This window comes from Centroberyx affinis, unplaced genomic scaffold (genome assembly GCF_046629955.1).
Source record: "Centroberyx affinis isolate AG114_WGS23_722 - 3 ecotype Tasmania unplaced genomic scaffold, CSIRO-AGI_Caff_v1 ptg001445l_1, whole genome shotgun sequence".
Lineage (NCBI taxonomy): Eukaryota > Metazoa > Chordata > Actinopteri > Beryciformes > Berycidae > Centroberyx > Centroberyx affinis.
Window position 1 is genome coordinate 178,391 of NW_027279919.1, and position 23,908 is coordinate 202,298.

General features: G+C 41.1%; 1 protein-coding gene across 2 annotated transcripts in view; it reads right to left on the bottom strand.

Annotated features, from left to right (window-relative positions):
- tfpia (tissue factor pathway inhibitor a) overlaps positions 1-23,908 on the bottom strand; it is a 49,692-nt gene that overhangs the window by 12,511 nt on the left and 13,273 nt on the right. For both annotated transcript variants that reach the window (XM_071526693.1, XM_071526692.1), the window contains exon 2: positions 6,842-7,045. In XM_071526693.1, the coding sequence (XP_071382794.1) occupies positions 6,842-7,045 (204 nt within the window). The remainder of the gene's footprint in view (positions 1-6,841; positions 7,046-23,908) is intronic.

The window sequence follows — 23,908 nt, forward strand, 5'->3', positions numbered from 1 at the left end:
AGGAACTGGTTACTTTTCGTGAGACTAAAGCAGTTTTTAGGACAATGTAAGATGAATCTATAGAAAACTCTCAATGTTTAGATTAAGTTAATTGTTTTGGGACTGAGCCATGGTTTCTTTTCTCTCTCTCTCTCTCTCTCTCTCTCTCTCTCTCTCTCTCTCTCTCTCTGTCTCTCTCAGTCACTTTCTCCTTCTTTTCTTCACTTTTCTGGGATTACCTATTATGAAAGGTTTTTATTGTCTGTGACTTAAAGTGCTGACACTGCCTTGGCCGGGTCTCCTGTGTAAAAAAGATCATTGATCTCTTCTGGAATCAATCTACTGTAGCTAAATAACAGAAATGAACAGCAAAATAAATGGACACGGGCGTAAATATATCCACTGGCCACTGGATGGAGACAGACATAATCCAATCACACTGCAACACACCGACCTAAACAGCACTGACAGACTGTCCCCGCTCCAGAAAGAAGACCAATCAAGAGTTTTACTGGAAACAGAATAATGTTTAAGCCTTGACTCACTAGTGCAGCCGACACACTGGCTCTTCTTTAATCACATCATTTATGGATGCCTACACTGAAGCATCCAGGCTTTAAAAACCCCTGGCTGAGGGGCAAAATCAGTGGCATCTATTTAATCACTTCTATTTTCATAGACACGGTTTTATATTCTGTTTTTAGATGTTTTAATATTTGTTTTATATGCTTGCCATGTTTTATTGTTCATCTTATTATTATTTTTTATTTGCTAGCATTTTGTTGCCTGCACATTCTAAAGCACTACACAAATAAAGTTTACTATTATTACTATTAGCACATCAGATATGCAAATCTATCTGAGTCATGACCACCCACATGCAAATAGGGGTTGGCCATTTGTGGGATTGAAGCACCCATGTCACAGAAGGTTAAAAGTCTTTCACAATTTGCAGGCTGAGCTCTGATGAGTGTAATATGAGTGTAATATCTTGGCACAGTGATTAGCCTAATAAAAGGACAGCGCTGAATAGCTGTCTGAAATTTTTCTAATTGTCTAGCCGGGTGTGATTTCGGCAAAGCAGACTCCTCCACAGTCTTCCAATCCACTTCCACAGACTCCATATTGTTTGTGCTGTCAGCTTTCGTTTCACTTTTTTCCTTAGTTTACTTTTTTTTTTTAACAATCCGAGTTACACAGACTGAGCTTACGCCTGGAGCAAAGATAAAAAAAAAAAAAAAAAAAAAGAAACGCCACAGTCTGTTTCCATGTGATTATGTCTCTGACCTCTCCGAGCAGCGCTGTGGAGGGACATCAGACCAGAGGAACCCTTTGGCACATAATGGTCTATGACTCATTAGGGTTTTCAGTAAAACATCAGGGCAAAGGAGATGCGAGCCTTTGCGAGTCTATGGAGGCATCCGATGCAGTATGCCAGAACGTTCCTCGCAGCGGTTAGTCATCTTAAAGGCCATTCTTGTAAAGGTGGCCATGAGTGACGGGGTCATCCTGAAAATGTATTGCTGGCTGATAGCTGGGATATTTTACAATAATATGTGTCCTCAGTGCAAACTAAGAGTGTTGCTGTGAATGAAAATGGCAGCCATTTGGTAGCGAGAGCCCGGCTGCTCAGGAAGAGAAAGACACATGTAACACATAAATGCACATTAGACCCTGAGATCTGCTTTCTGTAAGGTAGAAGTGCAATGACATTTTCAAAAAGCCTCTCTGAAGCTGTTAAGCAAAATCCTTCTCTGGGAATTCAACTCTCACTTTCTTGTTAGTGTTTATGTATGAAAATGGATTGTTGTGACACAAAAGGCTTTCACTTGGTGCAAGGTTATATTGTATCCTTTGATTCTGTTGGTTTTCCACTAAGGTCAGCCATAGAGTTCCGGGTTTATTTGTATGTATAGAAACTATAAAGCACAGGAAGAAGAGAGGAGAAAATAACACACCATGCGTGAAAACACTTTAGACGAACATATATAACATGCACATCTGGAGGTAGTGCTTTGGAAGATGAGCTTGGCATGTTCTGTAACATGTAAGCTATGTAAGATGTGGAACAATTAAATGTCTTGGTCATTTTCTGTTCTCTCCTCTCTTGGCAAGGATTCCTGTTGATGTGGTTGAAATCAACTTGCCAATCACTGTTTATGGGGAAGAAAATGTATTCAGAATACCAAATAAATGTGTCTTTTTAATGATTAGAAATTTGACTATGGTTTCTGTATTTGCTTTCTGTAAAACATTAATACATCATTAATTGGGATACTTTGGTATAATTACCGTGAACACTTGAGACCATGGTTGTGATGCTGGTAGCCTCTATGTCTTGCCAGTTGTATTGTTAGTGTGTTTCTAAAATTAAGAACACATTTCCCATAAACCCTGTTGCTTCCTGTCACAACAAGGATGTTGCTACTTGTCTCTCTTCCCCAATGTCGCTCACTGTGTGTTTGTCTTCTCTATCGCTTTACCGAAAAGGATAAACATTGGAAGAGATTTTTCAACCAGCCTTTCTCTCCTTCCACCATCTGCCAATACAAGAAATCTTTAGCTCTGTTTGCACTGGAAGAACAGCGCCCTCTTCCTGTGTTGTGCTATAAAGCAATCCAGCAGTTTTCTCAGTTGTCTCATTTACAGCAGTGGTTCCCAACTCCAGTTTCGCTGCTGGTTTTCATCCCAGCCATCAAAAAGGGTCTGATTAAACTCTGGGATGTCAGGTGAATACAATTAACTACCTGGTAGGACAGAAAACCAGCAGTACTCTGGTTTAAATAAAGCTGCTGCCCTGAGGACTGGAGTTGGGAACCTTTTGTTTACCATAATTATACTAATGTCTGTTATTTGCTAATTAAATATTTGTAGGTCAGTGCATAGCACATTAGGACACTAACCAGGTTTAGGGTTCATTTCCCATTGGGGTCACCCATTCTAAAAATATATACACTCATGCAACTATAAGTTGGTTTGGATAAAAGCATCCACCAAAAGTTGTTTTCAGCTCAACCCAGAAGCAATAAAATGAAATATATTCAGAAAAACACTGAGCACTGTTTGATGCAGTGTAACTTTCTCTATGATGAAAAACCTCGGTGAGTCTTTTTCTCACAAGTGAGATTTAGCACTGACAGAGAGTAGTTGCAACATTTTGGCAACTGACTCTGACACTGTGTTGACATGGCAGCTTCACACTTCAGAAACAGACATCAGCTTTATTTCATGTCACCTTAGCTGAAGCTAGCATTTCCAGACTCAGATCACCAGTATTTTCTTTACAAAGTAGATTTGGGTGTTGAATAATGGAGGTGCTTAAAGTGGATGTATCTATACGGCAATGCCTGCAGGATGTAAATGCACTCATGATTCTCTTGTCTGACTGAATAATGCATCCTGTGGCACACAATGAGCTGTGTGAAGTGAAGGTTACTCTTTGCCGACAGGAAAAAGCACTGTGTCACGCCACAGAAAAACACGGCATCTAAATCCTTTGATAGATGTGTTCTTGCTGCACCTTCTATTCAGGAATGTGCAGGGGCATATTTCAGTGTCGATCAGAGGAGCGCGGATATTACAGGTGTATTGTTTGTGTGCTTTGGATGACAGACAGTCATTACACGCAGATCTGTTGTGTACGGAGCCCGGGAGTGGCCATTGGGAGAGGAAAAAAGTTATATCGAGTCCACGATTTACTGTAACGAGATACAATTTGTTCCCTCGATTTCGTTAAACTGTGCAATTAAGGAAAAAATGCAACTTAAAAGGAACCTTTTAGGTATTGCAGATAGGCCTAGTAAGGATTTGGTATGCTAATATCCATTGTCTGTTTACACTGAATAGGTATATCCCCCAAATATTGGAACATATTTAGCCACTTAAACTTCAGGCCATGTAAACACAATCAGGTGGCTGCAACACACCCAGGACAGCGCCACATTTAAACATAATCACCAATATGTGCACTGACTCGTTCTAAGTTCATGAGGAGCGCATGTATTATATCAATATTTCGAGGGCACGTTTTGGCAATTCGTGCACACGTAAAGAGGAAATCGAGGGAACGAATTGCATCTCGTGCGCATGAATAAACCAAAACGAGGGCTCATTTTAACCAGATCGAGGGAACAAATTGTATCTCGTGCGCACGAAAAAGAGAAAACGAGAGCTCGAATTGCATATTGTGCACACGTTACAGTAAATCGTGGCCACGACATAAGTAATTTTTCTCCCAATGGCCACTCCCGGGCTCCGTAGTTGTGTCCACCACAAAGGAGGTTTATATCCTTTACACACTATTACCTTGTACCATTCTCCAATCTCCTTCTGTCTTCCTCCAGCTCATGTTTTTTCCCATTTAGCCATCTCAGCAGTGCTGCAATCACTGTAATTGCTTTTAACCCAAGTCGGCGCACAACAACTTGTCTCAGTCTGGTTAAGTTTGACTCATACTTGTATGGGTATCATCTGATGCAGCTTTGTTTGATTTTAAAGAGCATTAGTCTCATAATATAACACTGACATTCTAATTAGCAGAAGCTACATGCAGTGTGGCGAAAGAACACATTCCTACACAGTCAAGTAAGCACTTAGCAAGTATCACCGTGCTCTTGCCAACAATTGACAAGGGAGACTGTAGCTCAGTTTAATTAATAAGTTCTGAATCTTTTCTAAACGATAGATTATTAATGTTTGATGACCTCCAACCCTTCCTTTCACTTCTGAGAGGGAAATTCAGATACTTCAGATACTCTCACTCTGTTCTGTGATTCAATGCCTTCCAGGAGTTATTTTGTGATGAAGCGTTGGAATTTACTATTGAGGTGTACCCACTTTCCCTCAACCTCCCTTGTCTACTTCTACTTCACTTAGTGCTTTTTTACATTTCCCAGAATGCCTTTCGACAACCTCCACAGAAGGGCCGTGAACTTGTTGCATTCAGTTGCGGAGGAGAGAGCAAGAGCAAGGGCAATGGCGGGTCGAGAGTTTTTCCAGCCGAGAAAGGCGAGAGTCGCAGCAGTTACTCATAACGCAAAATGTCTTGTGGCTGCATTGCATTCTGGTCTATTGAGGCTGCTGTCAGTGGAGAAACTGGTCTCTCTGCCTCTTCTAAAATGGATTTCTCCCTGTATGATTGTTGAACGTTGATGCAAAATGCTGAGTCTAGAAAGAAGCCCTTGATCTTTGATTCTGCGGGATGACACCAAAATTACATTTACTGTAGATGTTTTAGATCATACATTTTTTTCTGCAATCAAACTCCATTGTACTGCACTGGAAATATCTCAATTTGACGTCACATTGTCTACGTTTGGTCATCACCAATAGCTCTATGTTAACAGTATTAAAGTGTTTTAAGATGGATTTTGCCTTTAAGACAGACCACATAGGTGTTTACTAAACCTACATGATGCAAGAGAAAATAAACTGAATTCCCATTATATCTATCGAAATGTTTTTGTCTCCATGTATTTTGGATTCACCGGTTAGCTGGGAACACTGCCATAACATTTTCCCCACCCATCAAGACTCCAATGGGAGAATGTATTTTTATCTAGACTTCACATTTCATTCTATAATTGAGCTAAAAAAAAAATCAGAATCCTTAGCTATTTCTAATTTTAATGCACACCCTTAATTACCCACAGCCTGCACACGCAGACTCAAAGACACAGACACAAACTGACACACACACACACACACACACACACACTCACACACAGAGACACACACAAATACAGATGTAAAACATGTATGCAATGGCAGCAAGCCATGTAATTCATGTTACTTGTGTGCTACACTTCCCTCCTCCTCCCTGTGTGATATTTATTGCTGTTTTATATGCTTAGTTGTAACAATTATTTCCCCCTCATGATAAATTTTATCTGATCTAATTGCATAATAAAATTATACTGCCTATAATGCAGTGTAATTCAGAGATTACCAACCTTTTTTTCTGGAGGGTGACCGATCATATTGATGTGATAAAATGTATGTGACACCGATGTTTAAAATATAGGACTTTTTACTGTAGGCCTACATTAGGGCATTTGGCTGATGTTTTTATACAAAGAAACTTAAAATGAGAGAGTAAGTAGGGGTCCAGTGTCTTAATCAAGCATACTTAAATAGGAGAAATGTCTGTTGATGGATACACGTTGGCAGTGGCGGGCATCAAACCTGTGACCTTTCCCCCTCTCTAACCACCAGGTCACCCTTCTGTTTACTGTATAACATTTTCCTTAGGGGTGCAGACACCCAGCTTCTGTTGTGAGCTGGTTAGTGGTTGGTGTTAGTTTGATGAATGATGAATGATATCATAATTTTCAATCACAGGATCCCACTTCCCTGGCCCCGAAGTTGCGAAAGCCCGGTGTTCTAATAACTGTCAATTAATATCAGTTTATCAATTTAGGCTCTCTAACCAGTAACCTCCCTGACTGATTTCGAAAAGGTTAGCCATTTTTTTGTCGTTAGCCAGATGCCTCCAGCAAAACTGTCTTAACACTGTTCAAAATGAATGTGCTGGCAATGTGCCATTTCAGCCACACACCAACAAAGTGGTTTTCTAAATAGGATTTTAAGCTGCCTTCAAAATGCCCAAGGTGGCAAAGAAGCTTAATGAGGAGCAATAGTCCTTGAAAATAAAAGTGACCATTTGCTAACAATACCATAACAATGCAATGCTATAATATAACAACCTCCTGTTTGCTGGTGATTGCAAATATAACCCCTTTGTAACTGACAGTGACAGTCTGTGTTTATGTGGTTGCTAAATCTATTCACAGAAATATCAAGGTGCAACTCCAGAAACATCTCAAAGAACGTTTTCAAACGTAGCCTGAGATATCAAACTCACCAGACACAACACACATTTCCTCACAGGCCTCCAAGGTCTCGAAATTGTTTGCGTTGCCCCCGCAGCCTCCATATTCAAACTGCGCACAGCGTCCCGTGTCGATATCAAAGAAGAATCGGTCCTTAATGGCCTTGCAGTGCCCTGGATCGTCCTTCATGGCGCACAGCTCGTTGAAGATGAAGCGTTCGGGTTGCGCTCCATGTGCTGAGGTGGGATGGAAAGACAAAGTTAGCAGTCTGCTGCTTGTGGCACTCTGTGGAAATGTTTTTTGCAGAATTTAGGTCACCGCAGCAAGCTCTAACCTCGGGCTTTGAGATAAGGTAAAGTTGCATGCCAGCATAATTTCAAAAAGACTTCAATGTTAATGGTTTGACAGCTTACTGTTTTTAGATATGTGGTTGCAGGGGGCGACTGTGTGAGGGATTTGCTATAGCAGAGCATGGTGACTGGCATTTTAGAGATACTTTTCTATGCGACCTGACTGAATAATTTATAAAAATGCAAATGGAACTGTCATAATGTATATTCCCTTTCCAGTCTATATACAGTTGCACTCAGTTGATCAAATTATTCAAACCATTGCAGTCAGGACAACTCACATGTTCGTATTAAACAACATATTTTAATAAGATAGAAGTACAAATTTTGGTTTTGGTGGTGAATAGATGTGCTTTTCTGTTCTACCTCGGTGCACTGAGCATGAGCTACCATCAGGGAGCCCATAAATCCCCCCGCTACATGAAAGCAGATCTCAGGAGGTGGCAGCTGAGGTGGAGATTGGAAAGCAAATGCAGCAAAATATTCATAACATGCAGCACACAGCAGTAGATCGCACAGCAGCAGATCATAAGTGGCGGATTGCAGAGTGAGCAACTGGGTGAGTATTAGTGTGGTTTAAATAGTCCGCCATATTGTGGAGAGTGTGCGTGATTGGCGGATATTGAATATTCTGCTGGATGGACCAATAGACCGCAGCCCACTTCGAGTTTCCTGACTGAGCTTGCATTACTCATAATCTTCATATTCAGGTAAAGACATGTACAGTGAATTATGTGGGATAGCTTGCATACACACAGCATCCACTTAGTACTTTCCCATTGTCATCATCATTAGCAGCAGGCTTTGTTGGAGTGAGGAAACAGGTGAGATGAATCTCTTCCAGCTCTACTAACCGCCGGTCAGAATGTTAAATCACTGTCTCAGTGTGCTACTGGGAAATGGCTTTCCTCCGCTCTGTTCCCTGCTGTTTTTAGGTCAGGCTAGGTTTCTGTAGCAGTACAGTTTCGTCAAAACTCACTGAGAAGAGCAGGATCTCTGTCCAAGGGGATTTGCAGATGGTCCAGGCTTGAGTGACAGTGTTTGGAAGAGTCAGCCTACTTTGCACATCCTGGAATTCAATAACCTTGATGGAAAGAACTATTCTTTCCGAGAATAGTATCAAAGTTTATTTTTAATGCCTATCCAGTTAATGCCTATGTATTAGCAGAGTGGAGAGTGACAGGGAAGGGGGGAGTAAAGCGTGGGGTTGAAAATGCGACAAAGGTAATGAGCTGGACTCGTAATACACAGTGTCACAAGAACATATTAGTATGGCTGCTGTGGAGCAAGGGATGTGAGCGCATTCAGTCTGAATTATTATGATTGTGCATTTGGCAAACATTAAGCTGGGAACATAAGGCTGAGCTCACATACAGCTTAATCATCATCTAATTCCGTTATTATCTACTGTGATTGGAAAGCTTGGAAAACAAACATTAACTTCTCTTTGCTGTAAGGTACAAAGTTCCATCAAAGCAAGCCCCCCTTTAACGGCAGCCAGCCTTGGCCTATCAGCCCAGCAGTCAAAAAACAGTCGCTCTGCCAGGCAAGTGGGTAATGAGAGCACCGGCTCGCCACCGCGACCTGCCCTCCTCCTTCACCCGTACAATTCCAATTTATAACCAGGGATGGGGAACACCAATCAAATACTCTCAATCTCTCTCCAGCCTCCTGGCTTATGGTATTGCTATTGCGGGAAGAGGGGGTGGGGGGGATGAAATGTTTTCCCCGCAGAGCCTCATGATATTTTTATTTACATTCTTCTTGTCTGGGCAGATAAGCGGCGGAAGATTTGGTCGTCCGGCAGGGGGGAAATTACACAGAAAGACAGGCAATCTGGGTCCCTCTCTCAGCGGGCCCAAGCCCCATTTTGGCTATGTAAACACACCTCCACGCTGAACCTCGCTGAGCAAACTTTACCGGGAAATAATGACAAGTCGAGACTGTTTGCTCTCTTCTTTGACATCGGAGGCCTCAAGCCACCCGGCGGCCGCAGTGGGACCGTTGCTCGTGAGAAACAAATGTTTGAAAAGGGGCACCGACAAGTACCGACTGGTCCTTGTGATAGACGTTTTCTTGTAAATGAAGGAGGTTCAATAAGCCAGGATTTTGGCCTCCCAAGGAGAGGAGAGAAAACAGGATGTTCCTATTGATTTGTACTCTCCTCTTCTGAGACAGACAGAAGTACAATAAGTGGTGTGTTCTTCAATCACTCCAATATCCAGCCAGGGCTATTATGAGTCGGTCCAAAAAAAACATGGGCAAAGACAACGGTATGGCTTCCCAACTAAATAGAGAGTTCAGATATCACTGAGGGGCTTTCAAACCCCGAGCCAAATCAAAACATTTTCTCTGCAAGGAAACCAGATATGGTCCTCAAAGAACACCTACACACACACACACACACACACACACACAAACACACTCTTGCCCTTCAAAGACAATAACCTTGAAAACTCTAACAATAGAGGGCAAATGTTGACTATACAGTAGGCCCAAAATGCTTTATTTGCTAATTATAGTGCAAATGCAAATCCCTTTCCAAGCCTTCCACAAATTCATCCCAAGCTTCCAGAGCTGTCATCAGCAATCCTCCGCATTGCTGAACGGAAGGTAAATATATAGTCCTACTCTCACAATGCATCAGTAAATCTCTTGGAAGCCAACCAACAAATCAGCAAGCTCCCTGAAACATGTACCATGTTGAATGGGGAAATAGATTTTGGATGCGTCAAATTTCTGTTGGCAGCTAGTCTCCCGAGTCTTGCAGACAGGTTCAGCTTGGCCAAGGCTTGCGCACAGACACATACACAAAACTCAATTTGGATAACGATCTGAGTTGCTCAACATGTGCACCGTGCCAAGCACCTCTGTAATTCACAATACGGGCAGGTTGCGCCTGTTTGAGGCTGAGTCTCAACTTGTTTAATATGCCAGAAGAAAATCCTGTAGTTTTCTATTTTATGGTTTTGTAAGGGAGACTTGGGCATCAAGTGTGCAGCACCCATCAAGTAGCAAACAAAACAGACAAACCATTATCATCAATGACTGATCGACTGACTGATTGGTAAAGTAGACAATACACCATTCAGCATACAGCATTATCAGGATGACAGTAATGTATCATATAACAATAACCTTCTCAACAGCTATGAAGTACAGCTGGAGAAAGAGAGACAGATGTTGCCAGAAACAGAAAGAGAGAGCAGTGCCACAGTCTGGACAGATTGACAGCTCCCAATGGTTTTATCATCTGCAACCCTAGCTAAGGAGTTTAGCTCCATAAGAGAAAGTAGTTCCTGGAGTTTCAAGGCTTTCTTGAACATATCTGTCTGAGCTTGAGCATTTTTTAACATACTGTGTAAGTGAGAAGGAAACTGTCCTTTCTTGATAAGAAATAGGGAAAAAATAGAGTATGGCTAAACAAACAGTTTGCTGACTGTGAAGTTGATCATTGTGGGTGAGGCTGACTGCAAGTCCAGAAAAGAAAAAAACATAAATATGTTTGGAGGCCTTAGTAACAATATTATACTATGATGGAAGAAATGCTGTTAGAACAAAACTGGTAGGAAATGGTGACGATCATAATAAGTTCTGAGGTGCACTCACCATCAAGGGGCAGAAAATCTTTCTTCTGATCAAATTAACTTTCTCATTGAAATCTAAAGTTGCCTCCCTACAGTGCAATGGCAGTCATGGTGCATCATTATGCACTAACACATTGCACCATAATTACAGCAATTATACAAATGTAAGATCAGAAATCACGGTGGTTAAGTAACTTAGGTGGGGTTTTTCTATTTTCCATCTTCCCTAACAAAGGGAGTTGTGTGAAGCAGTGACACACCTAAACCAAAAAGCACAGAATAGAACATTGGGCTGGCTGGAAGTCCAACACCATAAATAGCTTCAATGAGTGTCTGGATGTATGAGGTAAGTGGTTTAAATTGTCCCCCATGATGAAATTGGTTTGAATGCATCATTTGTGGAGAAAAGCATATTTATTGTTGCCTTGTTTATTTAAACAGACATCAAAATGTAAGGCACAAAGATGAAACAACACTTTGCAGCATGGTGGATGAAATTAAATGAATAGAAAAATGAGTGCCAATGATTTCAAGGGCCTGATAGAATCAGAAGTAGCATATTCATGTGTTGATTTCACTGAGATAGCAAACAACACTGAAACGACTGTCACAACTTATTAAGTGAACCTCATTCAATAGCCTCAGGGCTATACACAGAATAAAATAACAATAATCTAATATGAACTTTGTTAGTTTTTGTGCAATGCTTTTAGTCACCGCTGCTGAAACACTGAATCATCTTTTTAGTGACTCATGTTGCTAAGTGAAGAAGAAGAGCAGTTCTTCCATTAACAACTGATGAGTCAAAGAGAGTTTGTGATTTTGCATTGCAACATTCAGTCACTGAAGAGTAAGGAAAGTGCGGGTGTGTGTGCCATTGTGAACAAAGCAAAAGGGCACATCAACCCTGCCGGAGCGGATAGGCCTACAGCATAAAAAGCTGTCAGTGTTAATCAGAGCCGTGCCCCGCGGCCAGCGGACAAAGGGCCAGTGTTGAGTCACAGCCAAAAGCCTGTCCAAAGCCATTACAGCTGCACCCATCTATCAAGGCAACAGGTATGGACCACAACTACTAAGCTTAGTCACTCTCATAAGAAGGAAGTAAACAAGGCTGACCTGTATGTGTTTGTATGTGTGTGGGTTTCAGAGCTCCAAATTAACTTGGAAAAACCTCAAAAACCCCAGCAAAAATGTAAGAGCACTGCAAAAAAATTTAAGGTGCACCATTTTTTTAATTGAAAAATGGTCACTGCTGTGAAATGGGTACAATTCTCCATTCTGGCCATAGTACTGAATATCCAGATATGAAAAATAGAAACATATCAACACTATTTATTTACTTAGACTATAGCTTCCATACTGTCCATAAATGCCACATCTCACCTCAGTTATCATAGACAATTCTGTTGAAATTCTGTTGGGTTGAATCAAACTGGCGAGTAGGGAAATGTATGTCTGTGAGTGGCTTTACACTCATGTTCACCTTATATCTGAGTGTTGGGCAATTTTACACTCTCTTACAACTAAAGTGTCAAGTTAACACATGCAAGCAGTGTGGAGCATAGGATAGTTTCACTTTAGTTTTTGCAATAGGATTCTCTGTCGAATTGGAGGAAATGCAACAGGAGCGAAGTTAATTTCTCCTTTCACAGCACTAAAATGAAGTGAAACGAAGTGTCTGTCTGAAGCACGACTCCAAGGCTCCTAACATCAATACAGTGGTCGGATCGACCCAACACCATTCAACCCGCAACAGAGAGCGTATAGGAAAAGTACAAAGAGACGACAATGACAATGATCCTGCGGATGACTGAATATGAGTCTCAGCTTATTAAGACAATGGATCTCTAGGTCTTGAAAACCTTTCAGCAGCAACAAAAAGATGATTTCATTTCTGCACTGATCCTACAGGCAGGGGAAGAACACTTCCTATGGCGCTTCATGTTGGGAGATCAAAGTGCGCTTCAAGCACCTTCCAAAGCACTTTCTCTGGCAGATCAAAGGAATCCCAGTGACACATGGACACGTCGTTCCCTCCAGGAGAACACTGTTGCCATTTTCACTAACAATAAGAGCTCTGAGAGTTCACACTGTGTGGTCCGGGAACCCACACGGGGGGCTATCTCCAAGACTGAGAGAATAGTGAACCTACTCGTGTTTGGGCAGCAGCAGGCCTGGTCCTGTATAGCTAAATACATGGAGCATGGCACTAACACTGCCAGGACTGGCAGTTTGATTCCCACTGGAGCCACCCAAGCGAAAAATCATTGCACTCACGGTGCTGTCAAAGGCTTAAGATAAAAGCTTCCACCAAATGTCATATAGCCTAGTATCTTAACAAGACGTCATGCACTTTTCCCTCAATGTCACCCCATAGAAATCTGTGCAAGCCGTTATATGTTATACCTGCTGTTGCTGACTAAATTCGACCGTAGTTTCAGTTTTGCACTACCTAGTAGCACTGCAGAAAAGCCTCCTTAATTACCTAAAAGGTTTCAATGAGATCCATGCATTTTTAATCAGAGCCTGCATGTTGGTATGGCAGGTGGTGGGGGAGGAGGTATGCAATGAGCGAGCTAATTGTCACTACACCGCTCGATAGCTTATGTAGACCCATTTGTCCATGCCAAGGCAGACTTAGCATTCATCTCATCTTGTCTTTGCCGCCCGCCACCTCTGAAGTTTTTTTTTTGTTCTGCTCTTTCGAGCTGGAGGCTTTGGAAAGTAAAAAATCAAACTTTCTGTCTGACTTTTCGTGGCTTCAACCCTCTTTCCCCTAGATCTGGCAGCCGCAATCTCAAATAGCTGTGTTTATCAAGGCCAACTCACTTTCCCCCAATGTCAACTCGCTGGTTGAAATCTCCACACCCTGCCTCTGCAATGGCATTATCTTTTCCTGGCAATATCTAAGTTGAGCCCCTACCTCTTTCCCACTTGGGCTCATACGATAACAAAACAATAGTGGAGACTAGAAAATCTCTCTCGCATCGATGCCTCTGCTAGTTCTGTGCTCTGACATTTTGCAAAGTCCAGGCTCTGGCGAACTGAACAATCCCACTCAATGCCAATTAGAGAGCGCCTGGGCTGGTATTCAGCCAATCAATCGGAGAAAGTGGGTTTCCTGGACTGCACTTTAATGGGTATGTGTGATTAGCTGAACTGCAGGTTGGCGACAGATATCCTCAACCTGGTCATGCAGAAATCAAACATGCATCTGGGAGCAAAACAGTGTCTGGCCCTTTAACTGACAGAAAATGTCCGCTTCTCAGCCCAGAAGGAGCATATGGCAAACGCTGATGTGGACATAAGTTTGCCATAAGTTGTACAGGGCTGCAGGGGGGAAAGTACCAAAGCGCCATCTGCCAAAGTCAGGAAGTCCCAATTACAAAATGCTCAGTGAGTTATTCATAGCATCACTAGCAATGACAACCAAATGATTCGCAAGAATGGGGGTGTTCAAGCCAGTAATAGAAAATGTTCAAACATGGAAAATCAATGGGTTTCATTACAAAGAACACCAGCGTTGTATATTGAAATTATTTGCCTAACAGCTTCAAATGAAAGAGGTACTGTACTGCGATTTGACAATGAAAATGCTTAAATTACATAAAATCATACAATATGATTCTGATTCTAGTCTTCCCTGCACAGAATGGAGAAGTAACAATTTGTGAGTTGAAAATATAAAAAAAATAAGAAATGAGACACAAAATTCCTGGTGTATTGTCTATTTGAGGGTTTCATTTCAATTCACAAAACACACTCCATTGTCATTGCTCACACAGATGATTACATCTTCTAAAAGCTGCTATTTTGTAGATAAAGCGCTGAAGAGCTGTTAACTTCATAACATTCAATAATGAACCTTCATGCCAGCAATTATCCTGTCAGAATAATGTCATTTTTCAAATAGTGGATATCTGATTTTGAGGTATAATGACACGACACATTTGATGATGTAGGCCAATAGTATTTAGCCTCATTACTCTAACAGCTTCCTCGCTTTTGCAGGGAAGACAGAGAGAGAGGCTCTGGTGGGATGCCGTCCCTGGACAGCAGGGGCGTTATGTGGTCCAGGGGGAATGGGATTTAACAACTAAACTACTTTATCCAACATGTGAGACCTTGAAGTAACTGCCAAAGCAATGTCTAACTTGTTTGTACTTGCGTTTGCGTGTGAGCTCTACAAAGCTGCTGAGTGATATCTGATTCTGAATGTCTTGGGATATTTGTTTAAACTGGTTGCCTGCTCATGTTTGTTCAAAATGATTCACTTTCAACTGTGTAAATGTATAAAACTCGCTTCACCCTATGCTTCCAGTATATTTAGATAGCTTAGTACTAGATATTACTGTAAGTTATTTGAAGCAGAGGTGAGAAAAACATGGGTATCTCATTTTGCCCTTACTTCCTGACATTGCACATCATCACAACATAAAGTGGAAAAATAACAGCAGACCAGACTCCGGTGTTGGCATGAATAGGAAAACTTTGAGAGATATGGCCTGCTGTTACAGCTATCTTCTGTTAACCACAGCTGAGACTAAATTGAGCCACTCACTGGAAATGTTGAAGGCATCCTTGGCTAAAATTACATGTTTTGTGAAAAAGTTATGATAAAGTTTGTGCAAAATCATATTTGAGGTCTATATGAAATAATGACAATCCACAAGGGTCATTGCTTTTTGGACATGTCCCATGTTCAGTTGGGTTTTGATTGGCCACTATCCAAATAATGGTCCTATCCAAATGGCATATGTCATTTTTCATTTCAGTGTGACTTTAAACACAAGCAAACACAATGCTAACAAACCACTATTAAGGAAACTAAACTTTTTTTGCACAATGTAAAAAGTGTCTGCTGAAGAAAATTCAAAATGCCATTATCGTATCTCTGGAACAGCACACCCAATGAGAGTCTAGTCTATCGAATTCTCAACTTGACCCTGTCCTCGCCCGCTCCTACTGTATGTGACCCTCTGAATCCCACTCATTCTTATTGTTTTGAATAGGGGAAAACACAACAAAAGGCATGAGACACAATCAATGTTTACTGGCCTTGAGAGAGGCACATCTGCCAGACAATCTCACTGTTTTCTTCAGTGTTGTTTTCATTATAAAAATGAATTTTAAAACACCCATATTGCAGTCTTTGCAATACTGTGATACTGTATTATCTCATTGCAATATCAATATGAATTTGATATAGGCCTGTTCTCCATTTCTGCTATCAGTCTGCTTTGATGTGAGTTATAGAATCAGCAGTATGTCACTAGGCAGCAATATTCACTCTGAAAAAATTAGAGAAAGCTGATATTAGAGTTCAGCCGCTCATCAGCAGGAAATCTCATGAGAGACTCACCAGGGTTACTGTAGCATAGAAAGAAAATGTTTTCTCGCAAAATACTGTTGAAACAGAGCCACTGACAGTGTTTTAAACTACATCAAAATTAAGTGTAAACTCAAAACTACACTTTAAAATGTTGCATGTCATATCGCCATCAAAGGTTTGCAATGTGATACTTTGTCCGGATCATGTGGCCAAGCTATACCTCCATTCCTGAAAGCAGCCACAACACTCCACATACACTGAGGCTTTCATTTATCAAACTCTGAAAGGACTTTGATAGACTTTACAGACTGCAAGTGAATGTTTTTAGCTTAGCCTACTCTTCCTTGACGTGGATAAGATTATGCTGCTGAATCAATGGGACAGATAGAAAGCGAGAGCGAGCGCCTCGTTTGCCGCTTGTGCAAATGTCATCCTCGACCGATTGGCACTGCAGATGCGCTCCTGATTAGATGAGAGGATCAATACGAGAGTCCTTTTCTGCAATGCAGGTTATCATTCAAACAATCCAAACGAGACAAAGGCAACACTTCTTATATTGCCAGGCGGTGAGCTGCAGTAAGACCGAGTTACATTTGATACCATGCCTTCCTTTGAGGGATTAACTCCGTTGCTGCCAAGATCACCTCAGGAGCGGACGCTTATTACACATGAAAGACACTTACAATTGAGCTGAGGTTCCAATTTGTTTTTGCTTTATCTCCAACAAGTCCAAGAGGAATTTTTCAATCAGTGGCATGTCTACCACTGCAAATTGGTGTTCCTATGATGCAACTGGACACTTTTTCACAGAGAGACGAGAGAAAGAGAGAGAGAAAGCTGTGTGGTGTCGTCATATCTGTCCTCTCTCTCTCTCTCTCACCCTGCACATTTCAGTCACGCAGTCGGACCCCTGCACTCCATCACCATGTCGGTGTCATTACTGTTTGCTGAATTCTCAACAGAGAAGATTAGCAGAATCCAATATAGCAATGCGGTGTGACATTACTATTGCAAATTGTTAGGATGCTTGTTTTTGAGCCAGGGGGGTCAAGGTCTTGCTCGGCTGGTCTATCCTTCAAATACAGTCCAGTTCAATAACTTCCCATTTTGCTGTGTTTCTCCAAGGCTTTATCAAACCATGACTGAACTCCCTGCCGTGGTTTTCTCTCCAACGGTGAAGTATGAAGCTCTTCACTGTTAGTGAGGTGAGAGCGGCACAAAGAGGCAGTGCATGGGAGAGTTTGAAATGCTGGAATTACGGAAGAAAAAGCACTGGGAGCCTATTCAAGGCTTCAAAGAGCAGAAGTTGGATGAAAGTGGGGGACAAGAGGAAGATGAAAAGAAAAAAGAAAGCAGACAGGATGTCACAGAAGAAAAAGACACTGAGTTTGGATACAAATTAATATTATAATAGTGTTCCATTTAAGCGTTGGACCATGTAAACACCATATCTTGGATGATAAGCTATATCACCCAAAAATGATAGGTTGGATATGCTGACATTATGCCATCCACTGAGGCATGTTATTCCATTTACCAGGGGTTTTTTTGCAGTCTGCGTGACTTCTGTTTCCATGGTAACATTTGGAAAGTTTTGTTAATTCATGCATATACCGGGATATTTGCGAATGCGAGATGAAGATGTATATACTGGCTTACACGGCACATGACCAGGACAGGAGCTAGTATCCAAAGTAGTCTAAGCATGTAAACACAGTAATTGAAGTCAAGGGACTTGGGAAACAGGAAATGTCATTGCCTTTGAGTGCTGAGTTGCTCTTATTCACCTCAGCAGCAGGAAAATTGCTCAAAAAAAAGGAAAACGACAATTACATTTCATCTCCACTTATTCTCGTTTAGCCCCAGGCAAAATAATACTTGACAGATATATGAAACAAACAAATATTGAATTCATACGACAATTATGGTACAGTTAATCCATATATGTTGATATCAGTATGTAAAATAGAGCTACTTTCAAGCCATAAAACATCACTTGAGAACTGAGAACCAGCTACAAAAATTAACATAGCAGTCTGTTAGATTTCTCTGTTTTAAACTCAGAAGGTGGCATTATTTCAACCTCAATTACTCCTTATTTTTTCCATTACATTGTAGGCATTTAGCTGGCACTATTCAGAGTAATTTATATTTTGACTGATTGATTGTTTTTATTATAGTGTCATGCACTTTATGGTTCCTAGAGCACATGGGCTTACAAGACACCAGTATCAAACAAGAGTAGGGAAAATAAAGAAATAAAGAAATCAGAATACTTGGTATACATCATGGCTAGGTTAAATAGGGATCAAGTCACGGATACCGGCTGATAAATGGATAAAGGGGCATCTCAAGTGCACAACTCCCCAGCCAGCAACAAAGCACACTGAGATGCTGTGCTGCTGATTAGAAAGCCATGCTCCCAAATACAGCTAGGCAAATAACCATCAGGCAATCCAGATTTAGAAAAGGAGCCGGGAGTCCAGGAGGACAACTTGGCCATCTGACTCCAGACTGCTGTGGTTTTGCCATATAGTGATAATCCCTCTATTTTTGAGGTTATTAGCCGTGGTATAAAAGGGGCAGTCAACTACGCATGTCCTATCACAGAGGAAAATCAAGTCTCAAACAGCAAGTTTCATAAAATATATTTCACATCATCCTACTATAAAATTCAACACGAATAAAGACACTTTCCCTTTTTCATAGGCCTTAGCAACACACAATTCTCAAGTCTTTGTTCATCCTGTAACTCGAATGTATTGGCTTAATTTTCCGAAACAGATTAAGCCTCAGATCATTACACAAAACAATAAAATAAGAAGTGGACTTCATTTTCAACCTCACCTAAATTGCATAATGGACATGCTATTTCTTCCTCAAGAACAGCTTCTAGAGCAAGAGGTAAGATGCCAGATCTTAATTGTGCACATTAAGATCTTTTACCATTCAATAAGCTGAGAATGACACATGGCTCAGGTTCATACTGGTGTTAAATAAGATTACATGTCCTAACTTCAGGCTTTGTCCAAATATCTTCTGCCCAACTCACCTTAAATTTTAGTATGAGTTCATTTTTAACTTGATTTATACTGCGAGTTAATCTGTTTCTGAAAATGAAACTTAAATTAGCTTCAGTAAAAATACTTCGCCCATAGAGAATTATGAGTCATCCCAATGAGTGCAATAGTAGAAAAGTTTAACTTCATAGACCATCAACTACAAGCAGCCAATAATAAGAAGTGCAAGGTTTACTCCCACCTTTTATAAGAGCTGAAATGCAAGCATAAAGTAATCTCTCTTTTGTTGCTCATTTAGTTTGCTACTTGAACAAGTACAAACTTAGTCCACCATCGGTTTCTTTTTCCCCCACACCTTTTGTACACTCTGGAGACGTCAGCCACTCTGGATGAGTGCAAGGCTTAAAATTATACACCTTGTGATAAGTTTTCTCTGTCACGATATGTAGACATGGCATGCTATCTTGAAAACGATCAGAAAGTAGTCTGTGCATGGTGGAAAATGCCCGCTCGATTGTTATCTTGACTTCTAAAAGGTGCTGTGCATGTGCTGTGAACCAATCTCACAGGCTATCTATCTCTGCTGACTTCTTGACCTCAGTTTCAGTGTTTCTAGGGAGGATTTCAAGTTCTGACTCACTCACTTGCTCAAACCCTGAGAAAGAAATGGAATATGGAAATGAAATGGAAGGAAAATGGCATAAAGAAACTGCACTTGGTGGTTTTGAAAGGTTTTGAAAGTAGCTATCATGACATCTTGCAACTAAAAGTTTTACTAGATTACCTGACAGCAATTCATGTTCACTAGACTTACTTTCTGACCTATAGCCTATAGGCAAACTCAATAGCAAAACGTCAGATTGAGCTTTACAGTAAACAAAGTTGTACATTTTCCATTTGAACAGAACAGTGACAGATAAGATTGTGCATATAATAAGTCATCATTACATAACTCTGACATAACTGACCTCTGTCCCTCATGCCATATTTACATTTAAACTTTAGGCATCTGGCTATCACTCTTATCCAGAGTGACTTACCATGCCCATTATCTCCCACAGCTTCAGTATCCTGTAATGAGCATAACTTCCAGAAACTCTCCAAAATATAGCTTACAATCATCCTCCATATGACTCAGACAGGAAGTACTGCTATAACCTTATCCATCTGCAGATGACCAGTCAGAGTCTCTTGCAGAAATTCAAAATACCCTAAGACTTGGGAAAAAAGATACCGCTATTTTTCTAAACACGTAAGAGGCAACAGTGAGTCATAAGGGCATAAATACAACATAACTACTGACATCCAACTCTAATTAGTTTCTGTGTATATGTCATTCGGCCCCTTGTACAGAATGTGTTCATCCAATTATGTGTCATCGTTTAACGAAGAAATTAAAGCCTCATGAAGGCTGCAGAGAGACACATATGAGACAGAGAAACACTTCCCCCCCCCCCCACCACAGACTCCACAGTTCACAGACTGTCCTTCAAAATCCAACACGCTGTCAAATGCAGACAGCTGAAGGACCGTATTGACAAACGCATACTGTGGTCTGTTTAATAGGTAGTCATGGCAACCTCACCAAACCAGCAAGTAAACATGTCATCCCCCACAAACAATGCAGGCCTGGACCAATCAGTAACAACATGCATCGTCTTTACGTTTCAGCAAATTTGGACCAGTGGCATAGCAGTTATGGCCTTTAAACATTTGAAATTATGACCTTTAATTACAGAGCCTCCATCAGGCCAAGATGCATCATCCCTTCAAGTTTTGGTTTCAGATATCATATTTGAGTAAAAAAAAAATTTGACCTGTAATTATAGCGCATTCAGCCAATCACAGTAAAGATAGCTAGATTTGTGTAGCAGGTTTCCTGTCAGTTGGAATTACGGTGAAGGAATTAGGACCTTTCAAAGTTTTAGATTTTGATACTTAAAGACCCCATGAAACGCTTCTTAACTTCCTTGATTTGATGTATTTGCTGTTGGGGATGTTGGGGCGGGATATAATGCAGTGAGGGATCATTCAAAGGTCTAAACCAAAAGAATATGAGTCAGGGATTTTTATATGATGGGAGGGGTGCGGAAGGGCGAGATTGTTAAACAATCTGATGCTTTTATTGATTAGAAATTTATATTTATGCCTACTAGTGCAGCATGAGGTCACCATGAAAGATACTCTGTTTTCCAGGAAGTAAAAGTAATGGGAGTGCGTTTCATGGGGACTTTAATTATAGTGCCTCCATCAGGCTAATCAGTGTAATGTTTTTAAACACCACAATACAGTGTCACCCAGCCCAAATGACCCAACCAGTGGGGTCAAAGGTTCGTCCTACATGCCTTAGACTTCCTTACCAAACCAAACCACATACATACTGCAACACTTTTGATGCTAGCGCTTTGAGACAGCACTGCAAAACAAAATGAAACAAAACTTTTGGTTATCCGAAGAGAAGTGAGCGCAGAATACACTACCTGTTTTTTTAGCTTGACCAACTTTTGATTGCGGGGACGGAGGAAAGTCAGGCCGACCGAGATGATGGAGAGAATGGCCGAGGAGAAAGCATCGCCTCTCTCAATATAGAACCAAGGAAGTATCCGGTGCCAATTTCTCCAGGCGACAGTGCACAGGACACGCGGATTAACCTGTGGCTGAGGCTGCCGCGAGTACATTTGTCATCTTCTCTGCCGTGTCAAGCTCGAGTGGACAGGCATTTTCTCACACGAGACACATTTCTTCACCGTGGCGCGATGCAGTCAGCCCCTCGTCTGGAAGCAGGCTAATGGTGCTTCAAAAGTTCGACAGTACAGAACCGATTCCCCTGAGGCTTCCAGTTGAGTGTCCGCGTTGTTCTGAATATGATAAACCACGTGTGGAAATGCTTTGTGTTGTGTCCCTTTCTACTGTTTACTATGCGTTGGGTGTGGAAATTGCTTGAGGTTTTCACTCAGTAACACAATACACGTTCTCTCTCGCCCCATCTTTCTCGCTTTTTTTTTCAACACACACACACACACATCAAGAAAACACACTCAGCCAAAATCATTTTCAACTTGCGTTTCATTCTAAGTTTGGTTTAATTAAGTTTAGTAAATGAATGAATGGATGAATGAATTATTTTATTTTTTTCTTTTCATATTTGCATTGTGCCTTTGTCATATCGTTTTCCCCAGTTATCCAGTTCAGTTGTACAGTATTTTTTTTCTCTCTGCCTTTTCATCATTTTTGTATCTTCAAATATCTGTAAAACTCCTAACTTGTAAAGCCACAAAACTAGTCTTTCCTATTTTATGTCGTGCAGCACGATGCCTGCTATTTTATTTTATATTCCACTGCAGATGAACCCAAGCCTTGGTCTTGAACTCTATCGTATTTTCAGCTAAGCCCCCTGAATCCTCTAACAAAGTTGCTACAGCTGAACAAAAACACACAGTCATTCCTAGTCAATTACATTATATAACCTGTGTGTCATCATGAATTCACCATGACTCCTACTTAGCTATGGGACACCCTTATCCATTTGCTTTCATTGCGTTCATATATAAATTCATTTATTCGGTTTATTTAGTAATCACGAGGAAACACGTACTGTATACTTGGAGACGGTAGGAGCAAGAGACTGAGGCAACAAACGCATGATAACCAGACTGAGCGTAGCAGCTGGAGGCGGCACCTCAAGCAGGATTCAACCCTTTACCTTCGAGACGTACGGTGCAGCAAGCTGAGAATGTCACCACTGGGCCATCAAGTCTGCTTTTCCCAATTCAGAACAATGTCACATACTGAGGTTCATCTTGAAGTACAAAAAAATAACCAGAAAGTTGAAGAAACACAACAAAAATTTGAATGCGACATTAAGTGAGGCCCCTAATGAGCACCAAAAGGGGACAAATTGCCTTCATTACATCCGTGCTCAGCCGAGTCGACGTATTTCATGCTGTTATCACATAACTCACTTCCGCTACATCAATATTTCATCTGTGCAGCCTACTGTAACCAGAACAAGTCTATTTAAGAAGCGTGGCTTCTTTAAAACATTCATGACGAAAACTGCTTTGTTGGATCCAGCTTGTCTCATGTGTGTGATGGAAATGGGGTTGCCAACAAGCAGCCTACAAGACATGTGAAAATAAACATTGGAATGGATAGTCGGTGACGACACTGATTGCAATAGTAAGTCGCCTAAAAACAAAAAAAGAAATAAAATAAAAGCAGGATAACAAACAAAAGCACAACTAAACTGCATAATAAAAACTAAATGGCAACGAAACTTAACAAGGACATGCCTCTAATGCAGAAAATGAAATCAAAGGGAAAGTGGGAGTGAGTGTGTGTGTGTGTGTGTGTGTGTGTGTGTGTGTACAAAGAGTGAAAGAGAATGGGAGAGAGCAAGAATAGTGTGTTGCGTCACTGAGGGAAAATTTCTAGCAGACTGGTGGCCAAAAGAAGACCTGCTGCTCATGCTGCAGTTTAAATTGCTTCCAGGTGACATTGGTGTTGAAGCGAAACAGACACCTTCTGATTAAAGGACTAAAGGCCTGCGTGCCGAATAAGTGCTGAAATCATTAGATTACACCTATCAGCCGGTAAGGCAGGGAAGTGTCTACATCTTGAAATTAGGGGTATATTCCCCTAACAGACTCAAGACAGTTCTTTGCGACAGGGAGAGCTAGTACTTTTGTGAAGTCTACTCCTCATTACAAAAGCTAATTAAGATGGCACATGCGAGGTGCTCTCCTCTCTGCCTATGGCCTGAGGCTGCCATATAACAGTGTAGTAACTGCACCCACACCGTCATTGTCAT